At 42.1% G+C, this 27,019-nt stretch overlaps 1 protein-coding gene across 1 annotated transcript; it reads right to left on the bottom strand.

The window, feature by feature from the left end:
• Window positions 1-3,841: 3,841 nt before the first annotated feature.
• LOC109458004 (cytochrome P450 2G1) lies at window positions 3,842-17,546 on the bottom strand. Its single transcript, XM_019751316.3, has 9 exons — window positions 17,306-17,546; window positions 16,538-16,700; window positions 10,513-10,662; window positions 9,188-9,348; window positions 8,767-8,943; window positions 7,707-7,848; window positions 6,054-6,241; window positions 5,800-5,941; window positions 3,842-4,971 (listed from the first exon to the last, which is right to left on the bottom strand). The coding sequence occupies exons 1-9, from the start codon at window positions 17,483-17,485 to the stop codon at window positions 4,790-4,792; spliced, it is 1,485 nt and encodes a 494-aa protein (XP_019606875.3). The 5' UTR covers window positions 17,486-17,546; the 3' UTR covers window positions 3,842-4,789.
• Window positions 17,547-27,019: the final 9,473 nt, after the last annotated feature.

Genomic DNA, 27,019 nt, shown 5'->3' with positions numbered 1-27,019 from the left:
TAATCTCTTACTGTGCCTAACTGATAAATTAAACTTTATCATAGGTATGTATATATAGGAGAAAACACAGTATATATAGTGTTTGGTACTATATGCCTTTTCAGGCATCCACTGGGGGTCTTGGAACATATCCTCCATAGACAAGGGGGGACTACTGTATACATGATAATACCACAAGCATGAACCTTGAAAATATTATGTTGGGTTAAAGAAGCCAGTCACAAAGGCCACATATTATATGATTCCATTCATATGAAAGTCAAGAATAGAGAATCTCTATAGATAGAAAGTATTAGTTTGGTGCAAAAGTTATTGTGGTTTAAAAGGTTAAAAATAATTGCAAAAACTGCAATTACTTTTGCACCACCCTAATAGATTAGTTGTTGCTTAGAGCAGGGAATTGGGGTAACAGGGTAGGGAAATAATACCTAGAAGGTATGATATTTGACATGATGAAAAAGTCCTAAAATTGACTATGGTGATAGGTGACTCTATCTATGAATATACCTAACACCATTTAATTGTATACTTCCAATGGGTGAATTTTGTGATATTTGAATTATATCTCAATAAAACTTTTTTAAATTAAAAAACCCCAAAGTACTCTGGGTGGTGAACACACAATGTGATATATAGATGATGTATTACAGAATTGTACACCTGAAACCTATGTAACTTTGCCAACAATTGTTACCCCAATACGCTTTAATTAAAAACAAACAACAAAAGAAAAAAACCCACCAAAGTAAAGAAAATGTCCTCTCTGACTCATGTGTCCTTTTTGGCTCTTCATACCAGTGACAGTATAAAGACAATTGATTCACCTAGTTTTTGAGAAGAATTTACTCCAGTAAAACAAATTACTTCCAAAAAATAAAAGGGATATCACCTCTCTCATATGTGCCTCATACCACCTAATGTTGCCCCAAACCACTTGGGCCCTTCCTCTTCCACAGCCACCTTCAACATATATCCTGTTTCCATCAGAGCCCTGGCCACCCTGGTCTGTCATTGTCCAAAGATGGGCCAGTCTTCTTTGCTGGACTGTGAGCTCCATGTGATCAGTGAATGAGTCTATCCTGGTCACTGATACATTATCAGGTCTTTTCATAAGTCCTCACTTAGAACAGGGATGTGTGCTGAATGACTATACTGCCTTATGGCCCTCGGAATTTCTAGGACCTTTCTAATCGGCTCTCATCAATGAAAGTTAAGGCTCTTTTGAGAGTCTAGCACTCTTCCATGTTTTACCCAGAGAGAAGGTCAGAAATTCCCTCCCCAGCTTCATGTATTAGACTTGTACATAACTTACTTTGAGAAATATTTCCACAGCTAAAACAGTTTGATGGCCATTGGATTTGTTGACCCTGAGAAAGAAGATACCTACCACGAAGGGCTCTTGGTGGCTAATTGGGCTTAAATTTACAAATGGAGCCTAACAGCCATTGCTAAACAGGAGCCTCTCCTGCAAGCCGTGCTTCAGGGAGAAGCCTGCACTACACTGCCTACTGTCTGCATTGAACTGCCTGTCTGCATTGTGTTCCTGCTATCTGATCCAAACCTTATACGATTCCTGGAATCGTATTTCAACCCATAGGATTGAGAATTTCCCCATCTAATTGGAGCTGCACAGCTATATCCCCATTAGCATCTTCATTGACCACTCCGACCATTCATGCCATTGATTTTTGGACCAATCAAACTGTGAGGATTTGGAGTCCTCATTTACATGAGTGCAGACCAATCAGGGGCCAGGTCAGGGGCTTATCTCTATATAATTCAGCTCCCCTTTAGAAGAGGGCACGTTCCCTTTTCACTGAAGACTGAAGCCTGTGTTTCCCAAGCTGGAGCTGAAGACAATCTTGCCCGACCAGATCAGAGCAGAGCTGTCTCGCCAGAAAGGGGCCTTGCCCGAGGGATGCATTGCCAGAGGGACACCTCACAGTCATGCTGGTCCACAGCAGGGGGTATCACAATTGAGCTGTTTCCACTAAATAAAGTTTCCTTTTTCACCACATCCCAAACTGGAGATTCCTGTAGGCGTTGAATTGACACGAGCATCCATCAGTTGACAGTTGTACACTTATAAGGGTGTTTGTAGCTCTGAAATGCAATGCGTATAGAAGGAGCATGACGGCTTTAATGATGTATATTTGTATGTTTGTGTCTGTGGTGGGCAGGGAGATGTGACACTCAGTTCCCCCTTCAAGAAAGAACTTGCCATTCAGCTGCAAGGAGTGCAGTGAGCCGACAGTCTCAGATACACCTTCAGAATCTACCTCTGCTTGGAACAGAGTCCATGTTCTTCCAAGAAAGCTCCAGCCAGCAAGTGAGGACAGCTGTGATCCAGGACATGACCATTTCTTGCCCAACATGAGACACCTAACAGCAATCTTCACTTCAGAGTTACCTATTAGATAAATTGCAACTCTGCATGGTGGTCTGAGTCTCTCCCTGCCCAATTTTACTCCTCTTTCCTTTTGTGGGTGTCAAATCTGCATCTGAAGACTTTTCCTGACCCATTCTGATTCCTTCCTCTTCTGTCGTTCACAACATTACCTTCCAATAAAATGAAGCACTTGGAACTCCATCCAAGCCTCTACTTCCCAGAGGACCCAATTCACATAATAAGCATCATGGCATTTGCTATTTATTACACTTTCAGTCAAAACTCACTTCCAATTTTGCAAAGTCCCTACTGTGTGACTCTTCATCAAAGGAAAGTCATTGCCTCCCACCACAGAAGCTGAAGGGACCATTAAATCTTTGTGACCACACTCTGCACCCTAAGGCTTTAATATCTGATAATGGCTTGGCTAATTGGATCATCCTGCCTGAAACTATGAATCTTACTTGAGAAAGTGACAACAAAAACAGATACAATCATGAAGTTGTCTGCTGCAGGGGCAATGGGTCGAGAGTCCCATGGCAGTGTCCCAGGGGTGGGGTGTGTGTGTGGCAATACAGCAGCAGCCCTTAGCTGATGGTACGAGATATTATCTTTGCAGTTGTTCTCCTGGCAAAGCTTCTTTATTTTTCCAACTCATATACTTCACTTGACTTCCCACTGACTTTGTGAGCTAGCCATTCTCCTTCCAATAGCCAGCAGCCTTTTCTGCTTAAAATAGCCAAAGCTATTTTGTGTTGATTAAAAACAGGAATCCTGACTATTATGGGACTTAAGCTTCTCTGGGGGCTTCGGGTTGAGAAACAACTAGTAAAGGATGAGCTGTTATCCCAGGAGTGATGCCTGAACCCCTTCTTTCTTTCACATCCTACATTCAAAACATTAGCAAACCTTGCAATCTCAGGCATCATAGTAGATTCCAAATCCATTAACTTCTTCCCATCTCCACTGGTTCGGCTGTGTCTGAGCCACCATTGTCATTGTAGCAGCTTTCTAATTGGTCCTTGCTTTTGTCTTACCCCCTCCTTCAATCTATTCATCATACAATAGCTAGAGTGAGCCATTTAAAACATGTCAATACATGTCACCCTAGGCTCACCAGCCCCCCAAAGTCCTCCATCTCACTCAAGTCTCCAGGGAGGACCACAAGGCCCCAGTCAATCTGGCCCTTTAACTCTCTACCCTCATCTCATTTATTCTTACTCTTTCCCTTCCTCTTCCACTCCATGTATCTCCTTGTGGATTCATGTACACATGCAGCTTTCTGTCTTAGACTCTGCTCCTTTTAATTGTTCGTCCAGGAAAGCTCCCTCTCAGATATCTCCATGGCTTGCTCCTCATTGCCTTGTGAAACCACCCACGACCACCGATTTAAAATTACCAATCCTGGGATTCCCTATGCCACTCCCCTACCTTCTTTCTTAACAAAGTATGTCATTTGTTTATTTATTATGTTTATTTTTCATTGTCTACCTTCCGCACTAGTATGTAAGCTCTATGAGGGCAAGAATCTTGTCCATTTTGTTCAATGATGGATCCTAAGTACCTGCAGAGTGTGCTGGCACACGTTGGGTGTTTGATAAATATTGGTTGAATAAAATGAATTCTGGGGGAAAGCTTTCATCAGCTGAGCAAGTTGATGGAGTTTAGAAATGGAATAACAGAGCTATGGGCGATTTAACTATTCTTCAAAATGGATTGGAGAGTATTTGGAATTGGAAATTATAAGAACAACCAGGGGACCAGGTTTAGAAAGAGAGATGATGGGGAGGGAGAGGTAATGAGCCAGCAAGATGGTTGAGGCTGGGATATTATGAGGGTGGCCCAACGAGTAGGAAATCTCTGGTGGGGAGCTGGCAGGAAAGATACTTAAAAACAAGGAAGTGAAAAAGGCCATTTTGAGTTGTTTGCAGTGCCTTACTGATGTCACACACACAACACCCAGTAAACCTGCTACACTCCATAGTCTTGAATTCCTTGTTGCCTTTGGGGGGAGGTGGTAAATATGAGGATCAAGGAGAAGGGATTGTGACCCACAGTTTGGTCATTATGAGGGCAAAGACAAAGGAACACCATAAAGACATGGAAACTACAACAAGAATTTGGTATAGACAGAAACCTCACCAGAGGTGATCAAGTACATGAAAAATACGCAGGCTTTTGTTGAAATGTTGGACTGGCCGTTTCTTTTCTATAGGATGGAGAAGATATGCAGCTCTATATTTTTAGGTGACCCTTGCTGACCTGTAGCCCCGTGACAGCAGTAATAGTGCCTTCTCTTAGGGGTGTGGTGAGACTTTAGGGAGATTAGGGTGGGTGTCCCTCTACACTTGGGCAGAACTCTGTTCTCCCACGGTTCCTTCCGCACCCGGTAGGGGGCGCTCAGCGGGCCACAAGGCAGAGTTGATAGATCGGGGGGATGTTGCCAAAGCCTGTGACTCTGGGCGTGATATCGATGTCAGCCGGTGGCACCAGCGGGCGTAGGGAGAAGTTCTGAAGAATGGAGGTCAAGTAGAGGAAGAGCTCCATGCGGGCCATGGACTCGCCCAGGCAGATGCGCTTTCCTGTGAGCACAGGGGAGGGCAGGAAGGTGAGTCACTCTTGCACTGGGATAATGCGGAGTGGGGAGCCTTTTGACCCCCATGACCCCCTCTGAGCCTCAGCTAACTTCCTCAGCCTCTCTGGGGTCATGATAATACCCACTTTATAGAGTTATTGTAAAGACTCGGTGGATTCCTATAGTTAGTGCTCAGCTAGGATACGCCACCCAACACGTGGCAGCTACTTCTCTGACGGCTCGGATTCCATCAGATTCCAAGATGGAATGGTTGTAAAGGACCCTCCAACTTGAAGATTCTGTGTATTTCAATTTCTCAAAGGTTTATAAAATGCCTAATTGGTGCCAGATACTGGTGAGAGGGAGAGAAATGAAAGCTTACACTTAAATAGTGCTTATGTTAGTCACTGTTCTAACGGCTGGCGAGATTAGTCTCCATTTTACAGATAGGGAACTGCAGTAACTTCCCCATGCCACACAGTTTGTAAGTGATAGAGTGAGATCCTCTTTCCTAACCACTGGTCACTTTTATAGTACAATGGTGGAGATGAGTAGTTCAGACTACGTAGTTCAGACAGAGACCATATGGCTAGAAAAACCTAATATAGTTTCTATTTGGTCCTTAGCAGAGAAAGTTTGCTCACCCCTGTTTAGTGCTATTACTTTTCTTATTAGCACAGTCAATGGTTTCAATAATATTCCGTGATTCTGGGATTCTATGATTCTACGAAACAGCGTTCAATTTCCTGTTCAGACCTGAATATCAACTACAGATCAATGGTTGGGTGACATATCAAGCATGTTCCTGGGGGGAGCTCAGACCATAGAAACCTACCAGAAGAAAAAGGCACAAAGGCTTCATTCTTCTTGAAGCGGCCAGACTCATCCAAGAAGTGTTGGGGATAGAAGGCATCTGGGTAGCGGAAGTATTTTGGGTCTTTGAGAACTGAGCCAAGCAGGGGAAACACATCGGTGCCCTGGGGTGAAAATGGAAGCAGTTAAAAGAAATCAGTGTTGGAGTATGGGGTAAGGAACCAGGAGAAGAGGGGGTGCAGTGGAAGGAGAAGGGGTGACAATGGTGTACTCCACCTTCGGCAGAAGGTAGCCTCGGAAATGAGTGTCTCGGATGACGTTATGGGGGACACCCATGGGCACGATATCTGTCAGTCTTTGTATCTCGTGGATCACGGCATCTGTGTAGGGCATCTTGACTCGGTCATCCACACTTGGGATCCGGTGTGGTCCTATCACCTGGTCAATTTCTTCATGGATTTTGGCTGGAGAGGGTCAGAAAACATAGCAGACAAGAACACGGGAAGTGTTTCTAGAAGCCAGGGTTGGGCCTTGGGTTTGTATCTTCAGTACCGGTGGACCCTGAGGGAGCAAGCCATGTGTGTTTGGATTGCCTCTTTATTCTTAACACCTGACACATTGGTGGCTGGGGGGGTGGTTAAGAAATACTCATCAGACTATGGGGAGGCATGCAGCCTGGATCCTTGAATGCTAGTTGGGACTTTTGGTCTTTATATTGAAAGCACCAAGGAGCCATGGAAGGCTGATGAACAGGGCAGTGTCTTGGTCCCAGCTGGGCTTTCATACACAGAGTTTTGACGGGATAGGGAAGAGGCACAATAGATAACTAGGACAGGATTGAAGCAAATGACAAAATTATGTGACAGTGATTAAGAACACTGTTGATGCAGTTCACCCATCTGCACTTCCTGGTTGAGTGACCTTGGGGCAAATGACTTTGCTTTCTGACCCTCTGTCTCTTCATCTTCAGAACAGATGTGATGGTCTAACACACTCATAGAGTTGTAAAGTTCACATAAAATTCAGCATGCAAGTAACTCGGACAGTGCCCAGCACCTAGAAAGTATCCATTACATATTTGATTACTTAGATAAGTTGGACAATGGAGGAGTTTGAGTGGAAACAACTTAGTGTCTCCCATCATCTGTACCAGGAAAAATTCATTGGCTTGTTTTGAACTGCATTAGAAGGAAGCGGGGCTAAAAATGGATATTTTCCTTAAACAAGTAATGAGCTCCTCATTACTGGTGTGACCCAACTGCACCAGATTGCAATTTATTGGAGATGGATTCTATTTGATTCAGGCACCGTAGTCAGCTAAATAATGGCCATTAAAGATATCCACCTTCTAATCCCTGGCACCTGTGAATGTGACTTTATATGACAAAGGGACTTTGCAGATATCATTGATTAAAAATATTGAGAAAGGGAGATTATCCAGAATTATCCAGGTTAGCGTTAAATATAATTGGAAGTGTCTGTATAAGACGAAAGGAGGAGGGTCAGAGTCAGGGAAGGAGATGTGACAATGGAAACAATGGAGATTTGAAGATCTGTGCTGCTGGCTTTGAAGACTTAGGGAAAATCATGAGCCCAGGAATGCACGGAATACCGCTCCAGAAGCTGGAAAAGGCCGGGACTCATTCTACCGTGATTCAGCCCAGTGGAAGCCTATTTGAACTTCTGAACTCCAGAAACTATACAATAACAGATTATGTTGTTTTAAGCTACTAAGTTTCTAGTAGCTGACAACAGCAGCCATAGTAAACTAATAAAGCACCAAGTATAAGATTAAATTAAATGATTCTGAGGTTCTGTATCGTGAGATTCTAAAGAGTCTAAGCCATAGGGTTCTGAGGTTTCAAGGTGATGCCTTCTTTCCTGTTGGGAATGGGAGTCACCAGGTAAGCAGCTCAGGTGGACACTCACCTTCCACCTCAGGATGCTTCATCAGGAGCAGAAATCCATAGCGCAGGGTGGAGCTCACAGTCTCTGTGCCAGCAAAGAAGAGGTTGAGAGTGGTGAGGACCAAGTTCTTGAGGTTGAATTCTGTGTCAGGGTTATTTTTATCCTGAAAATGAGTGGAATAAGAAAGAGAAGCATCAAATATATGGTGATGGAAGGAGAGCTGACTCTGGGTGGTGAGCGCACAAGGGGATTTATAGATGATGTAATACAGAATTATACACCTGAAATCTATGTAACTTTACTAACAATTGTCACCCCAATAAACTTTAATTACAAAAAAAAGAATCATCCTTTTCTGTCTTTATCTTATTGTCTTCTTTTATATATGGGCAGGTCAGATGGGTAAACCAAGTAGATATCTGGGAGAGGAAACAGCCAGGGGAAAGGTCCTGAGGCAGGACTGTGCCTGGTGTGTTAGAAGAACAGCAAGGAGGAGGCTAGTTGCTTCGAGTGGAGTGAACAATAAAGAGAGTGGGAAGAGAAGAAAATAGAGAGAGCCTTGTCAGATTTGAAAGTTCTGGAACATTAGGGTGCATAATTTTAAACTTTTAAGTGCTGCTGTTCTGTGTTAAATATACATATATTTCTAAAATTCTAAGAATCTATGATACAGAAGTATTAAGTTTCTAAATTTCTACATCTCTAAGACTTCCAACTTTCAAATTTAAAGTTTAAATTCTTAAGTTTAAAGACTAAATGTCTAAGCCTCTCAAATTCTAGAACTCTAAGACTCATTCTACTTTTCTACAGTTGTAAGCTCTGGCAGTTGTAATCACACATGACTAGAAAAGTATAAAATTTTTAGTGTCCATGTTCTTAAAATTTTTAGATTCAAAGTTTATTTCAAAAATATAAGCGTTTATGCCTTTACAGTCTTTGTATCTCATCTATAAAAAAAAGTACACTAAGTGAAAAAATGCTTGCTTTTTTTTTTTTTAGTCTCTAACATGTTTACAAATGAGTTGCAGGTGTTAGGGATTGAGGAGATGAAAGGAAAGGGTTGGGGAAGAGGAAGAGGTACCTGGTGCATCTTGATAAGGAAGCAGTCAATAAAGTCCCGAGGGTTCTGTGGGTCAAGGGACTCTTCATTGGTCTTGACCCGAGAGGCAATGAAGTCCTTGAGCTCTTCTATCAAGTAATAGATGCGATTGTGTCTTCCTGGCAAATGTTGCATGATACCGGAATACATGTCATATAGCTGTGGGCAATAGGCAAGGGGGATTTGTCAGCACTGGGCACCTGGGGCCAGCGTGGGCTGGGCCTGGAGTCAGAGAGCTGGGCTCAACAGCCCACACTGAGTCTGAGAACTAAGTGAGTCTATGTGCCTCTAGGAGACTCATATTGATACTTGCCTCCAAGGGCTGTGGGGAGCATTAAGTAAGACAGGCAAGTGCTTTGTTAACTGAAACTGGGGGATGGGCAAAGAGGTGGCTGGTGAGCACCTGTGCCCAGGGCGTGCTCATCTCAATGAAGCTCTCGTTGATCATCTGCAGAAGCTTCAGGAACTGCTTGTCCTTGTAGTCGAAGCGGCTTCCAAAGACGACAGAGCAGATGACGTTGGAGACAGTGCAGCTCAGAAAGAAAGTGGGTTCGATGGGAGTGCCTGGGTGATGAAAATGGTGATGGAGGCAGTGATTAGGATAGAAGTCCTGGTTCCACTGCCTCATAGCATGTGTTCATTGTTTCATTCTTGTGTTTTGCGTCTAGATTTCCCAATATGCAAATTGGTCTAGTAACCTCTTCACTGGTTCATGAGGATTCAATATAATTATCCATGTAAAATGCTTAACACTGTCCTCGTCATGTAGTAAACACTAAAGAAATACTGGTGAAGCTTAATGACTACCTTTTGGTATTAGTATTTAATTGTGTTTGTTCTGAAGAGTCACAGATTTGGGGAAGAAGCGATACATTTAAAAAAAAAAAAAAAAGAATGACTGGATTCTGTCTGTCTCTATCAATGATTCCGTTCGATCCATTAAGAAAATCCTTCTGCTGCACCAGCTATAGAACAGGATGCTTATCAGGTCAGTGGGTTTGGACACAATTTCTCCAAAACAATGCCCATATTCAAAAATATACAATCTTGCAAATAGTTTCTGGGGGTACATGGATATTCAAAGCCTTTATGCAGATTATTTACCATCCATAGAGCCCAGGTGAGGAATTTCTGATTGAGAGAAATTATCTCTATTTCTGTCTCTGAACTATCCATCTCTGTTTTTCTCAGCCTCTGTGTCTTTTTTCTATAGACCCCAGTGGTTCCAGATCTTATTTTTCAGTGGGGATCAGATTCCTTAAAAAAACATAATGAAATGTGTATATAATTTCAGATTTGCAAGATGAAACAGTTCTAAAACTTTGTTTCATTTTCACAACAACGTGAATATACTTAATCCTACTGAAAAGTACACTTAGGAATGGTTAGGATGGTAACATTTTATGTTATGTGGTTTTTACACAGTTGTATGTGTGTATGTTTGATCCTGTCACCAGAAAAAGGCACAAACTCACATATTGTGAAAGTCTGCAAGTGATATAAGGACCTCACAAACTCTGTGAGATCCATTGATTAAATTTTCTGGACACGTAATCTCTAAGGGTCCTTCACGTTAACTTTTCGTATGGAACCTGGCTGGAAATAGTAAATCCTTAATCTTTTTCATCCTCTCCCATTCCAGAGCTTTCTCCCACCAAGGTCTATCACCTCATAACTGAGCTCTCCCACCCAGTAATCTTGCAGCCCTCCCCCTTGACGTCCCCATACCCTTGGTCTTCCGTAATTCTTCTAGTAGGAAGCTAGCCTCCTCCTGGATCCGCTCCTCAATGCTCCGCTTTCCCATCCCAAAGTCGCGGAGGATAGTCAGGGAGAAGCGTCGAAGAATCTTCCATCGTTCTCCGTTAGCCAGAGCAACACCTGCCAGAATGTCAGTGTCAGGCTTCTGCCTCCCTCCCCTTCCTGTGTCCAACTCTGTGCTAGACAAGGATGAGGACAGATTTTGAAAGCTCTACACTCTGCTCTCAGGGCAGCCCATCCCAACCTCCCAGGCTTGCCGGGTAGACAAAGGTTCCCTACAGGACCCTAAGAAACAGTTCCGGACTGAAGTGGAGGAAAGGGAATTGGGCTAGGAATGATTGGGGGAGGTCAAGAAGAGTTTCTTACAGGACGAAGATTTGGAGTTGGGTAAATAACTGGATGGATGCCTAGGAATGTGGAAGGAAGTATAAGTAAAATGTCATTTGGAGTCCACTGGGATTGGGAGACTATCTCTATTTACTATATACTACTTGGATTCTTTAGTTAGACACATACAGGTACACAAAATCTCATACTTGTATGTGGGGAGCCATGGTTTCTTGCAACCCTGAACCTTGCAGACTGGCTCGGTTTCTGCCCCCATAACATTGTCTCTGCCTTATCTGAAAAGCGCCTAACGGCTGCTGAGGAATGTGGTGAAAACGGCCAGTTCCCAGACACAGAAAACTAAGGGCTTTCTAGACAATTAGTAGATTCTGTCTCCTTGAAATATTTACTTTTGTGAGTTTCAGTGACCTTGTATCTTCTATGTCAAAGTAAGGTTGAAGCTGGAAAGATTTACTTTCACTGAGATAATGCATATCTTCTTCGTTTAACTGCACGTACTCAAATTGTATATATTGGTTAGAGATAATAAACTCAGGGCTTCAGCATGACTGAAGACCGGCCGCATTAGCATTTGTGTGTGTCTTTTATTTCATTCCCACTCCCCCATTCAGGTACTGATCGACTCGTGGCGGCTGGCCCGTCACACTTGGCGCCCGAACAGGGACCTGAATACGGGGGTAACAGTGAGGAACACCACGTGGCAAGGGCCCAGCTCGTAGAGAGCTTATCAGTGGATGCGTGGTGAGTAAGGCACAATACCCCTCGGTCGAATGAATGTGTGAGTGAGTGATAGCTCCACGACTTCTTGTCACGGAGCTTGATTGGGCCCTAATCTGCGGTTCCGGTTCTGTCATACGGCATAACGGCGACTGGACTTCTGTCTACCTGTCCGGGGAATTATACCGGAGCGCCTTAGCCAAGACAGATTTGGCTCCGCGAGGGGCACGGCCAGACGGGCATCAGAGTGTTTTCTTTGTTTGAAAGAAGGGCCGAGTTAGGGTAAAGGATGGGTCACGCTAGCAGCAAGGACCTGTATGTTAGAGGACTTAAGAAATTGCTTGCCGCCCGTGGCAGTCGGGTGAGCAGAGAACAGTTAGATAAGTTTTTAGAATTTGTAAAAGAAGTTTGTCCATGGTTTCCAGAAGAAGGCACTGTCAGTCTGGAAACTTGGGAGAAAATGGGAGAGCAGTTACAAGATTATTATGCTGCCCACGGACCTCAGCAGATCCCTGTAGAAACATTCGGGTTGTGGACCTTGATTAGAGATTGTTTAGATCTCAGGCGTAAGAGCTGTAAGCTAGAGAAAGTAAAACAAGCTGGCAATGAAGAAATTCTTTCATCTGCCGCTTCTCTGGCAGAGAGAGAAAAGGGGGAGGAAGCCAAACCCACAGAAGAATTTTTTAAAGATACAGAGCCTATTTATTATGAACCTCCGGTCGAGGACTGGGAAGATTTAGACTCTCAGGATCAGGAAGACTCAGAGGATAAAGCAGCCAAACATAATAGAAACAAATACCCTCCTTTGGTGGCTATGGCTCAAGAAGGCAGACAACCTGCAGGCACTACACTTTCTTTTGCAGATCAGCTAAAAAAGATTCAGGGACAGTTGATTAAACTTAAAGTTGCTGTGGATGGAGGAAATTGTCCTCGGAGTCCCCAGATTCCTTTTAGAAATCAATGGAATCCTCGGGGTAAAGATCCCCCTTGGAAGCAGAGGTGCAAAGATTACAAGCTGCACTCACTTCCCTCTCTGTTCAAATGCAATTAGTTCAGGCTCAACAGACGGGGCCTTTATTAAAATCTCAATCAAAATAGAAGCCTAGGTTACAATTAAGCTCTCCTCCAAGTGTAGTTGCAGGGCTGGATCCACAGCCTGAGGCCCCTGTTGTAGCCCCTGTGACAATGAGACAATTACCAGGCGTAAAAGATCAAAGGTCCCCCCTACAAAAGAGTTTACAAGCTGCTAGTACAGGACCAACTTTAAAAGGGACACATTGCTTCCTCCAATTCTCCCTGGAATTATCCCATTTTTGATATTATAAAAAAAAAAAAAAATCTGGTAAGTGGAGATTATTACAAGATTTACAAAAGGTTAATAAAACCATGGAATTAATGGGAGCCTTACAGACAGGCTTGCCCTGTCCTACAGCCATACCAAAAAACACATATAAAATTGTTTTGGACTTAAAAGATTGTTTTTATACTATACCTTTAAATCCTGATGACTGCCCTAGATTTGCTTTCAGTGTTCCTTCTGTTAATTTACAAAAACCTTTTAAGAGATATCATTGGCTAGTGCTACCTCAAAAAATGGCTAGTAGCCCTACATTATGTCAAAAATTTGTATCAGCTGCTATAAAACCTACCTAAAGGACATTTTCAGATATTTACATCATCCACTACATGGATGACATAATTCTTGCCCACTCTTGTGAACCAAAGTTGCTTGCTGCTTTTGCTCATTTACAAAAAAAAACTCCTCAATTATGGGCTGGTTATAGCCCCAAAAAAAATTCTACAAGTGCTTCCTTACTCTTATCTGGGATATTGTTTAATGCCTCAGGCCATTGTGCCTCAAAAAATACAAATCCGGCGAGATTGTTTAAAAACATTAAATGATTTCCAAAAGCTACTGGGAGACATTAATTGGATTAGACCTCAGTTGCGGTTGACAACCGGTGAATTACAACCTTTGTTTAAAATATTACGTGGGAAAGCTGATCCTACTTCTCCCCGCGAGATAACACGGGGAAGAGGCTTTGCTTGTATTTCTCCAGGTCCGGAAAAAAAACCTTTGTGAATTCCTGGTCGGTGTTAAACCATACCATGAGCGACAGCCCACAGAAGAGGAGACATCTATAGATACCCATCCACGCCCCTAGGCTGTGAAAAAGCTCACTTTCCACAGCTGCAAAAGGACTTTCCACTTTAAACCCTGTTAAATGGATAAAGACTTTGGGTAGAGGGTTTGCTGGAGATATTGCTATTCTGTTTATTGTTCTGTTTATTTTACATAGTCCTCAGATGTGGACAAATAGCCCTCCGACAGGCTGTAAATGAAACAACTACACGTTCTGTGTTTCTCATACTTCAAAAACAAAAAAGGGGGAGATGTAGTCACACAACAGCCTAGCCGACTGTCCCCCCATGTCTTTCCTTAAGGAAAGAAGAGCCTGTAAGACTGTGCCTTTTTAGGAACTTTGCTTATCTCTATATTTTACACCTTATGTCTCTCTGTCTGGTCCCCAAAAGATGGTTTGCAGCCAAAGACGGGTAAGATATCTCACGGGAGATACAACCTAAGCCAGGCAAAACCGAGTGGGGACCCCCAATGAGCTGCCTTAAAACATCCAAAAAGGAGCCTTGCCTCCCCTTCCCCCTGCCTGGGAAAAGCCACTGCTGTCTCTGGCTTTCCTCAAAGGAGATCGGTAGCCAATGACGGGTAATGATCAGTAAGCGTTTTTACAACCTAAGACAGGAGTCGATCGCTTTGATGATTGATATCCAATGACGGGTAAGTAAAAATGTCTGTACTGACCACCTAAGCCAGACACGATCTCAAAAATAAAAAATAAAAAAGGGGATATGTAGGGAATTGGAGCATTAAGGGTTAAGAAAATGTAACTTCAAGCAGAGTTTGGGAGGATCGCTAAGGGAAACTCCGATAAGCATAAAGAACAAACAGACACCTGCTGTTCTGGGGATGAGAAATTACCAAAGGTCTAAGAACAGTCAGGGCCAAACTTTGAGAAAACGTAACTAATCTGTACTTGCTGCCTCAGCCGCTTTATGTAATCTTGTTTCTGTGTGTATAAAAGAAAGCTGGCTTCATGATGAAATTCAAAGTATGAGAGAAGCTAAACCCTTAAAATTTGATGCAGCTCAGGCTGCCTCTGAGTTTGTTGATGTTCTTAGGAGTGTTTTGCCCTCTATACCTTATATTACCCATTCTGTTATAATATTTCTTACATTGGGCATCTGTGTCTGCTTGGTTCTGTGCCTACTCCCTATCCTCATCAGATGTTTCATCAGCAGGATGTTAGACTTACGAGCTGACATCCATCAGCTTGAGCTCAAGGCGAAGCCTTAAGTCTTTCTCCCCCATGCATTTAGAGGGGCGGATTAGCCAAAGACGGGTAAGTACTTGGGAGCCGCTTCAACACCTAAGACAGGGCTTGTATTAATAAAATATGAGTACCAAAGACGGGTAAGTTGAGGCTGGCGTCCTGAGACACCTAAGTCAGGCACCGTCACCTCGCCATCCTGGCTGGATGGACTTTGCTTTTATAAAATAAAAAAGGGGGAGATGTGGGGAGCCATGGTTTCTTGCAACCCTGAACCTTGCAGACTGGCTCGGTTTCTGCCCCCATAACATTGTCTCTGCCTTATCTGAAAAGCGCCTAACGGCTGCTGAGGAATGTGGTGAAAACGGCCAGTTCCCAGACACAGAAAACTAAGGGCTTTCTAGACAATTAGTAGATTCTGTCTCCTTGAAATATTTACTTTTGTGAGTTTCAGTGACCTTGTATCTTCTATGTCAAAGTAAGGTTGAAGCTGGAAAGATTTACTTTCACTGAGATAATGCATATCTTCTTCGTTTAACTGCACGTACTCAAATTGTATATATTGGTTAGAGATAATAAACTCAGGGCTTCAGCATGACTGAAGACCGGCCGCATTAGCATTTGTGTGTGTCTTTTATTTCATTCCCACTCCCCCATTCAGGTACTGATCGACTCGTGGCGGCTGGCCCGTCACACTTGTATATCAACATACCTACACAAATGGAGTTACCATGTAGTAAGAAACATTTAGAAATTACCATACATACATTCATTGGGGAATGAATGTTTAGAAATTTAATGAAATGATTTTGGTGGATTAATGACTGGAAGGAAGAGTTTATGACTGGAATGACTAGTGAGTGGATGAAAGACTTAATGGATGGGTGAAAGGTTAATGGATCAATGATTTGAGATGGATGGATAAATGATTGGAAGGATGTATGTATGGAAAGATTAATAGATGGATGAATGATGGAAGGGTTAATGAATGGATGGATGGAATGATGGACAGACCAGTAAATGAAAAGTTAATTGATAGATGTATAGATAAGTTGGACAGAAAGATATGTGTATTGAAAGTCTAATTAACAAATGGGTTTTTTGGTGGATGAATGGGACAATGGAAAAATGGGTGGATGGAAAGAATAGTGTGAGGCTGCTTGGAATTGAAGGGTGTGGGCAGTTAGAGACAGATGTATAGGTAACATTGGAAAAGTATCTACCTAAATCGAGGAGGCAGAGACCTATGGGTTGGCTGTGTGTGTATGTATAGGAAAATACGAAGTAAGGTTGGCAACGAGGGCTTCTATGGGTACACAGGGTCACTAATCCATTAAAAATAAGAACAGAAGTAACGCAGCAGATACTCTAGAGTCAGATGGTTTGGGTTCAAAATAAAATGGTTGTACCGCTTACTGTGTGATATTACCTAACCTTTCTCACCTTCAGTTTCCTCATTTACAAAATGACTCAGACATTAATAGGTCTCTCAAAAGAGTTAATGCAGTAATTCATGTAATGAAGAACTCGGGACATAGGAAGTACATTATAATAATTTTGTTTTCATTGTTGTTGTAACTTACCATAACCTTGGAAGTTTCGCTCTAGTGAAGCCAACTCTCCACGGCCACTGAACTCATCTGCTCGGTCTACCAGGGCCTCCTTCACTGCTTCATGTCCACATAAAATAACCACTGGCCGGGGACCCATGTACACAGTAAAGACCTGGCCATATTTTTCCCTGAGCTGGGAGAGAAAGAAGACATAAGAGGGCGGGAGGTGGGGGGGCGGGTTTGATTGCAGCACCAAGTATAGACCAATCAGGATTTTAGGAGATGAAGATTTTAAGGGAATATGAATATGGGAATAACATAAAATTAGTCCTGGGCTTGGAAGGACTATTGAGACCATGGCACAGATGCCTTTCCTCTTAAGATCCTGGGCAAGACGCCCCAAACATCTCCACAAGTCTTAATTTTCTCCTGTGAAATGATGGACCAGGATGAGATGAACTCCAAGGTCCATGCTTCTTTCTCTGAAGTGTTAAATTTCTAGAATCCTAAGATTTCATGATACTGAGTCTCAAAGTTCTAAGATAACCAGACTGCAAGAATCCTAGTGTTTAAGGATATAAGGTACTGTGATTCCAAAGTCCTGAGACTGTGGGAGTGTTGAGTTCCAATGTGCTGGGAATCTGTTTCCAAGAGTTTAAGATTCTGGAATTTCAGAATTCTAACATTCATAAAATCTGTGTTTCCAAGAGTCTGTGTTTTAGAAGTTAGAGGTTATATATGTATCTGTCAATAGGATTAGTTGCTTCCAGCTCTAAGAGAGGAGGTAGGCAGACTCACCTTCATAAAAGACTGAAAGGTGGCATCCGTACGAACTTGTAACACGTTCCCCAGGAAGGGTATTGGTGTGGGTCCTGGGGGCAGCTTTCCTCCCTTGTTGACGTTCTTCCAGGCAATGAGGATGAGCAGACAAGACAAGCAGAGTGCTAGAAAGATGGTGAAGGCCCCTCCTAGCTCCATGGTGCTGGGTCAAGGTGTTGTGTCCAGCGCATCAGATCTGGTCTAAATACGTTCTGGGAAAACAGCTGTGCAGAAATCTGAACACCCTGGGATTAAAGTTTTCCGGGTATGGATGCCACCGGAGAAGAGATTACTTTGTCTGGGGGGTGATTATATAATCTATAATCTCCAAACTAAATAAAGGTGGATTAAATTCACCCAGGGAAATTCACTGGGGCCATGCCCTTTTCTTCATATTTCAAGTCCCTCAGTTCTTCTCCCTCAGCTCAGCCCCTAGTTCACCATGTCTTGTAGAGTGTGGGAAGCAGTTGAATATCATTTTTGGGCTATTGCATTTAGAATCAAACAATCTGGGTTTAAATTTCAGCTCCATGTTTTCTTCACTGGGTAAGTTACCTAACCTTCTGGGCCTTAGCTTCCCATCTGTCAAATAGAGTAACCATACTGTTTTAGAAATTCTTGATAGAGACGAGGGATGACTCCTTTCCCTTTGCCAGACCCTAAACAGTCAATTTAGAAAAATGGTAAAAACAGTGAGATGAAGATTTAGAATAGCAAGAGAAATAACTCAATTGAAAGGGTTTCATTTGACAAGTTCTCTTGTTTCTACTCAAAGTGATATTAAATAGTAATAATCAAAGATTACTTGTGTTGATTTATTAGAATTTTGCTGGCATGTGTGTGTGTGTGTGTGTGTGTGCGCGCGCCCATGCCATTCATTTTCAAAGTCTAAGATGTAGAGACCACCTCTGAGCCCCAATCTCTAGAGGAGGAGACCACTCCAGAGGCCTAGTGACTGCTTTGCAACCCTTTTTGTACCAAACATTTGTAAATCTTCTTTACTGCCCTGAAAGCAAATTCCTGGGAATTATATCCTACCTATACAATATTATTAAACAAAACCCATGCCCTTCTCATGTGTCTGGATTCTAAACTTGGAAATTGAATCTCTTAGAGAACTCACAGGCTTTGGAATAAGGCTTGGCTGGCTTGGCTGAGGCATCCTGTGTTTGGAAGTGATGGGAATTTGGGGAAATCTGAACAACTCATAGAGTACCACCACCTTCTGGATCTTGGATCTCCAACTGGGATGTCTTTCGTGGAGTAAGAATCATCTCTAGGCTGCCTCCTTCGACTCTCCCAGCTGTCGCCTCTCCCTTCCATTCTGACCCCCAGCCTAATACACACACATATACACTTACAACCCATTCAGGACTAGTTTTTTAGTTATCCATGATGGTGGTGGTTGTGAGTCTGGTCTTACCATTTGGATAGGAAAGGAGAGAGAAAAGTATCCTTAGAACAGCTCCTGTCATCATCCCCCTCCAGGCAGGAAGCCCAAAGTGGAGGCACAATAATCTGTTGTGTCCCAGTTTCTGTGTGTCAATGTAATTTAATGCCTTAATCTGTATACCCCCTAGGAAATTTCCCAGGTACTTGCACTGTCCCCCGACTTCTTTTCCGTATCTCCTCTCATGATGAAGCTCCAGCTTGGTGTTCCAGCCTAGAACCACATCATATCAGAGCTTGAAGAGGCCTTAGAAATATTTTCAGCTCAGAGTTTCTCAGAAGGTAAGACATGCATAATTTGACCCAATCCCAGCATAGAGTGTAGATTATCAGTTATGAGATATTCCAAGATTTCTTGGAGAAAGGATGCAGGTATAGAGTTGAATATTGCCAGTGGTGATAATAAAACTTAACAACTGGTACATCACAGACAGACTCTGGGTGGAGATGCAGCAGCATCTCGGAGGCCTTTTTTTAGTGGCTGAATAATGGGGATATTGGTGAGGGGTGGTTCTGGACAAGTGTCTGAGTTAGCTATTTACCACCCTTCGTCAAAGGATACCTCTAACAAGAGGTAGGACCACACCAGCACGTATGTACTGAATTCTAGCCCTAGGCATTGCCCTCCAGAAGTTCCCTTCTCCCCCGGTAGCGTTTCAGCAGAGCTTGATGTAGGACTAGTTGGTGAGGGGTAGTGGTTTGTTGGAGCTGGTGCAAGAGCTGATTATTTTATGTTCAGGAATTATGTGAACTGGTTGTGAAAGTCATAATTAAATTACGTAAACTTAAAATTGAGTACATTATAGTTTTGAAAGAAGGAAATAAATATTCAAAGCTTATCATGTCCTCATTATTTTTCCACTAGCTATGCTCTTCAGGTTAATTATTTCTATCTGTACTCTCCGGTGAAAACACGATATGATGCTGTCTGTGGTTCTGCTCATCTCTTCCCAACTCCATGTTCAATGAGATAAGGTTGGTTGGTTGTGTGCAATTGACTGTGCTGGATGTATTTACACCACAGAAGTAAGAGAACTCTACATCAGGACCCCTCCTTCCCTCAGGAGCTGGCTGTTAAACATTTACCAGCACACCACTAAGGGTGCATTTCCAAAGCTGAAGATATGGGCTTGGAGTGGATGTCGGGACGTGACCCAAGGGAGTGTGAGGTTAAGTTCTTTATGCGCTTGCTGCTGCTGTCAGGAGGAGATCCGTGTGGGCTCTGACTACCCCAGAAGTCTTCACCTCTCTGTGGAAGAAGGCAATAGAGAAGGGGGCTTGTTTGGCTCTGGTGTTCACATGCTGGATGACGGCATATCAAGAGCAGCACTCTATGACTTTGGAAACTGACAAACTTGAAGACCATGAGAAAGTGAGCCTCCCTTTCTGAGCCTTTCCTTATCTGTATTTTGGAGAGGATAACAGTAGTACCTCCTTCGTATGGTTTCTGAAGGGATACCATGCATGTAAAGCTCTTACTGTAGATCTTGGCACATAAAGAGCTCAACAAATGTGTTTTTTTTTTAGCATGGTTAGATGATTGTAAAATGGCACAGTCCTAAAATTCTCTGAGAATAAGCAAGATTTGTATACAAAGAAACTACAAAACACAAAGAAATCAAAGATCTGAATAAATGGAGAACATTACCATGTTCATGATTGAAAGCTCAGTATTGTTAAGAAGTCAATTCTCTCCAATTTGTTCTACAGATTTAATGAATCCCAATAAAAATTCCAGGAAGTTTTTTTGTAGATATCAACAAGCTAATTCTAACATTCATATGGAAAGGCAAAGGAACTAGAAGAGCCAAAACAATTCTCAAAAAAGAACAAAGTGGGAGGACTCACTGGATATCTTTATTATAAAGATACAGTAATCAAAACAGGGTATTGTCAAAAGGACAGACATATTGATCAATATAATGAAAGAGCCCAGAGACAGACCCATACAAATATAGTCAACTAATTTTTGACAAAAAAATATAATGGGGAAAGGACAACATTTTATCAAGTTCCCGTGTATATTTATTAAGAAATGCTGCTGCAACAACAAAAAATCCATATGCAAAAAATACCCCACAAAAAGCAAAAAAAAAAAAAAAAAATCCGTAGATACACACCTCACACCTTATATAAAATTAACTCAGAATGTATCATAGACTTAAATGTGAAATGTAAAACTATGAAACTTCTAAAAGAAAATATAAGAGGAAATCTCTATAACCTTGGGTTTGGTGATAAGCTTTTAGATACATCAAAAGCACACTCCATAGACTAAAATTTAGTAAATTATACTTTATCAAAATTAAAAAAGTTTGCTTTGCAAAAGATACTATTAAAAGAATGAAATATAAGTCACAAACTGGGAGAAAATATTTTCAAATCACATATCTGATAAAGTACTACTACTATCCAACAATTGTTGGATAAAGGACTACTATCCATCCAATCTTAAAAATGGGCAAAAGATCGAAACAGATACTTCATGAAGAAGATGTGTGGATGGTGAATAAATATATAAAAAGATGCTCAAGATCATACGTCATTAGAGAAATGTAAATTACAACCACAATGAGATAGTACTTCCCAACTATTGGAATAGCTAAAGTCCAAACAACTAGTAATACATTCCCGCAAGGATGTGGGGGAACAACAGTGATTCTCATTCATTGCTTGTAGGAATGCAAAATAGTACAGCCATTTTGGATGAATTTGGCAGTGGGTTATAAATGTAAAACTACCACCATACTTCATTCTTGAGTAGTTACCGTTTTTTGCTGTGTATAATGCGCACCCATGTTTTTGGCCCAAACTTTCAGGGGAAAAACTCTTTTGTTTTAATTTTTTAATTCAAATTTTTATTTATTCACATTTAGGTACTTGTTTTTTGTATTATAAAGGAATTTTAACATTTATTTTTTAACATATTGTGGTACAAAAAATTTTATGTACTGGTAGCAAATTTATGATATTTATGCATCATAGAAGGCCAAGAACTCTTTGTTGTTGCAAGTGTATCATAAGTTCAACAAAACTGATATCATATTCTAGGGTATTAATTTTTTATATCGATATCATTATTGATTTCCAGAGTTACACTTTAACTCATAACCATAAATAAAAGAATTAAAAACATTTATATAGATAAAGAATTAATACTACCCATGTGTAATGCACATCCTTATTTTTCCCTCATAAATTTAGGCAAAAAAGTGCACACTATACATGGCAAAATACGGTACTCAACAATTTCAAAATGTATGACCATGCACAAACCTATACATGAACGTTGGTAGCAACTTTATTCATAATGGCTAAAAAAGTTGAAACAACCAAGACGCTCTTCAAAAGGAGAAAACGTTAACAATATGTGCTGCATCCATACACTGGGATACTATTCTGCTATGTAAAGAAACAAGTTTTTGATTCATGCAAAAACATGAATTTTAAATGCATTTAACTAAGTGAAAGAAACCAGACTTCAAAGGCATGATTGCATTTACATAGCATTCTGGGAAAAGCAAAACGATAAGAATGGAAAAGTAATTAGTGGTTGCCAAAAATTAGGGGAGGATAGAATGGTTGACTACAAATAAGATGTATGTGGACATTTCTAGGGTAATGGAACTGTTCTGTAGGGTCCTGGGGTGGTGGCTAACTGACTTTATGTATTTGTCAAAACCCGTAGAACTGTAAATCACAGAGAATGAACTTTAATGTATGCTAACCAAAACCAAACCAAAACATAAAAACACATCAACCAGGATATCAGGGGATCCCAGGATAGAGTGCAGGCAGTGACAAATGAATCTAACTGCATTACAAATGTGTGACGTGACCACGCTGAAAGGAGTGATGGAAAAGTATTATAACTAACCTAAGTAACTTTGGAAAACAGTTTGGACTGAAAACTGTAATGCTAAAGATACACTCTACACTGTAAATTAACATTGTATATTTGTCTTTCATGGGGATTAAATTCTGAAATCCCCATTGAAAATTCTGAAATTGCAGCCGTTATGGAAGGTAGTGTGGAGGTTCCTCAAAGAATTACGAATAGAATTGCCATATGATCCAGCAATCCTCTCCTGGGTATCTACCCAAAAAATCTGAAAACATTTAGAGATAAAGACACGTGTGCTCCAATGTTCATTGCAGCTTTGTTTACAGTAGCCAAGACATGGAAACAACCAAAATGTCCTTCGATAGATGAATGGATAAAGAAGTTGTGGTATATATACACAATGGAATACTATTCGGCAGTAAGAAAAGATGATATAGGAACATTTGTGACAACATGGATGGATCTTGAGAGAGTAATGCTGAGCGAAACAAGTCAGACAGAAAAAGCAGAGAACCATGTGATTTCACTGATATGTGGTATATAAACCAAAAACAACAAAAGAACAAGACAAACAAATGAGAAACAGAAACTCATAGACACAGACAATAGTTTAGTGGTTGCCAGAGGGTAAGGGGGGCGGGGGGTGGGGGGTGGGAGATGAGGGTAAGGGGGATCGAATATATGGTGATGGAAGGAGAACTGACTCTGGGTGATGAACACACAATGGGATTTATAGATGATGTAATACAGAATTGTACACCTGAAATCTATGTAATTTTACTAACAATTGTCACCCCAATAAATTTAATTAAAAAAATTTTTTTTTTTTTTTAAAAAAGCACTGTAACCATCTGAACCATCTAACTAAATAAAGCAAAAAAAAGAAAATTCTGAAATTGTTTTCCATGTATACTCAGGCTGAACAAATAAGTAAATGGATAGTGAATGATTAGAGTCAGAGACATCAGTAGGAGCTTAAGTTTACATGGGAACTCAAGGAGACAGGATTCTCATGTGAACAATTAATCATGGGTGCAGAGAACCCTGTCTCCCCAAGTTCTTTCTGCCTCCTCCATTGCCACCCCAGATTGGGTTGAAGGAAAATCAGGAATGCTGAATGCAGTTCCCACACATTGGGCATTATGTCAGGGATTTTTGCATGCAGCTGTTGCTAAGAGCATGGCAATTTACTAAATGTGACTGAGAATAAGTCATGTCACATGTCTCAGCCTGAATTACTTCAGATTTAAAACAGAGATTATAATACCTTTCTCAGGGTTGTTGCAAGGATTAAATGAGCTAAACACAATCAATGAGTGGGATCGACTATTACTATTTTTGAGTGTCAGCTGCTGAAAGACATATACATAAGCGAGGCGTCAGTTCTGGCTGCATCTATACCACTGATTCATTCTGTGACAATGAGTGAGTACCTTTTCTCAGGATCTCAGTTTTCCCATCTGTAAAATGGTAAGCTGGGACTAGATTGGTGGTTCTTACCAGTTTTTGAGGTATTATGAACCCTTGCGAAAATCTGATAAGATCTTTAGATCTTCCTCAATAGAAAAATGCATGTATGAATACAATTTTGCATGAAATCTCAGGAAGTTCCAAGACCACCCCACCAAGCCCACGCATGATTTCCTATTATAGAGACACTTCTGTATTTTGTGTGTGTGTGTATATCTATCTAGTCTTATCTTTGTGTCGCTGAGCCTCTAATGGTTCATAAACAGGTTTTGTCCCTTCATTTTGGGGAATCTGATCCAAGTCATGGACTTTATCCCTAGAAAAATAAATTTTTGTACACCTTAAGGGAGACCAGCAATTGTCCCAGCGATGTGCTAAGTTCTTTCCTTTCACACTTTCATGGGACCATCATGTCTTTGTGTATCATTTCCATTTTACACAGGAATAGACCAGGGCTCACCTGAGGTTGCTGGGCTCTCAAGAAGCAGAGCTGGGATTAGGAAACAAAGCAGTTTGCCCATCTGGGAACTAGCTGCTACCAATAACTTGCCTAGGGCTCCTCTCCTTGGGCTGCATTGTTGAGGGGAAGGCCTGTGGATGGGACCCCTGCTATGTATCAGGGCGGAGGCAAGCAGTACAGAAATGTGTGAGTGGACTAAGGAGATCCCTGGGCTGAAGTGTGCGTGTTGGGAGAACAAGCTGCTTAATATCTTTCTCTGGTGAGTTGGGCAGTGACTTTATTCATAATTTTCAAGGGCAGCATGTTGACCAAGAAGCTCCAGGAAGGGAGTAGATAGTAAAGCACTGTCTCCCTGGTTGCAGCCCAAAACCAGCGGGCTGGGGAGGAGGCCAGCATCCCTTTTCTGTCCTCAGAGGTCTCAGTTTTGTCTTTCAGGAAATGGATGTCCTAGACCTCAGCCAGCTGAACTGGTGGTTTTCCCACAATTTCCATTAATACCTGATTCTGTTGCTTTGCCCCTTTTCTAGGGGCTGGGGGCAGAGCCCCAGTGCCTGCCTGTCTCTTCTGGGAAGCTCTCTCTGACTGCACCTGTCTCCCCACTTAAGCCCCCCACTCCTTCCAGTCCTGCACTATTTATTCTCTGACAGTCTTCAGGTGAGGGAGGCAGTCATCTGATCTCTTCACCCAATCCAGGAAGAATAGAACTGGGAGAGGCCCCTGTGAGGCAAGGGTGTTGGACTGAGGTAAAAAGAAAGGGCTCAGAAGGGTGAGAAGGAAGAAAATATTCTGTCCTGGCCTTCTCCTCACCTCTCACCCACCACTTACAACAATTATATAATCACCCTCCTCCCTCGTATTCACAACAGTTATGTAATGAACTCCATCTTACCCCCTCCTGAGGGCACTGAGACAAGGGGCGGTATCTGGGCAAAGAGCATGTGTAAGTAAGAAGGGTGCAAGAGAAAGTGATCTCAGGGTGACAGAAAGCAAACGAAAGAAAATGGCAGTGGGCTGAGAGAGAGCGTGAAAGAGCCAGGGAGAGACAGAAAGAGAAAGAGACAGACAAAGTGTGAGAGAGAGATGAAAAGAGTGATATTATCATGGTATTATCATGGGAGGGAGAGAGGAAGGGAATGTTTAATTGGGACCCAGAGAAACAGGGAGAAGGAATTAGAGAAAGACACAAGACACAGACAGAGGGAGACAGAGACAGAGATGGAGAGAGATGCATGCAGAGAAAAGAAGAGACAGAGCTAAATAGAGACACCCACTCAGAGATGTGTAGACAGAGACAGACTGTGAGAGACATGAAAATATCCAGAGAAGCAAGAAATAGAGATTCAGAAGACAACCAGTGAAATACAAAGAGAATGAAATAGAAGGTCAGAGAGAGGGACAAAGAGACACCAAAAAAACACACAAAACAAACAAACCAAAAAAAAGCAGAAACAGTCCAGTGTAAGAGACAGAGACATGCTTGAGGCAGAAACGGAGGTGGCAGCAAAGAGGAGAGATATGATGCAATCAAAGGGGTAGGGGCCCTCGCCAAGCCGCGTGCGTAGCCAGCACAACTAATATTTTTCTGACAGACTTGCCTGATCTCTTTTAACCCCAGCAAGTCTCGATGGTGGTGATTACAGCTAACACTTACAGCACTGAGTCTGTTCCAGGTACCTCCTAAGTACTTTCACATATTTCACCTAGTCCCATGACAGCTCTACACGGTAAGTGCAACTGTCATCTCTGTTTACAGAGGGGGAGTCTAAGGCATGTTGAGGGGTTTAGTCACTTCGCAAGGTCACCAGCTAGGAGCCTAGGTTCCAATTCATCATTTTAACTCTTCCACTCCCACGAGAGAGAGCTGGGGACTTTTGGGATATAGCCCCCAAATTTGGAGAAGTGAGAGTTCTGAGCCTGGAGCTCATAGAGTAATGGAAGGAGCCTATGAACGCCCTGAAATGGTTGTGCAAAGTAGGGCGCCATCGTGCATACCCGGAGAAACTGTGTTCAGGTATTTTGGATCCTTAGAAGGTCCAGCACTTATTTATTCCACACATGGTCACTATGAAGCCATGTGCTGGGCACTGTTCTGGAGGATGGAGGATCTGTGGGGACCAAAGCAGACACCCACAGCAATGTACAAATCAGTGAGAATCCCTGCCCTCGAGGAGCTATCATGTGTGCAGGAGGAGACACTGTCTGATGGCTCCTGGAGTGTCAAGCCTGCTCTTACCTCAACACCTTGGTCCTTGCTGTTCCCTCTGTGTCTTACAGCCGTGTTTCCCTGAAAATAAGACCTAGCCGGACAGTCAGCTCTAAGGCGTCCTGTGGAGCAAAAATTAATATAAGACCCGGTCTTATTTTACTATAATATAAGACCAGGTCTTATATAACATAATAGAAGACCGGGTCTTATATTAATTTTTGCTCCAAAAGACGCCTTAGAGCTGATTGTCTGGCTAGGTCTTAT

The sequence above is a fragment of the Rhinolophus sinicus genome, chromosome 8, assembly GCF_057876585.1.
Source record: "Rhinolophus sinicus isolate RSI-liver-muscle chromosome 8, RSI-T2T, whole genome shotgun sequence".
NCBI lineage: Eukaryota > Metazoa > Chordata > Mammalia > Chiroptera > Rhinolophidae > Rhinolophus > Rhinolophus sinicus.
The sequence above is the reverse complement of the archived record's forward strand: the minus strand, read 5'-3'. Positions and strand labels throughout refer to the sequence as shown.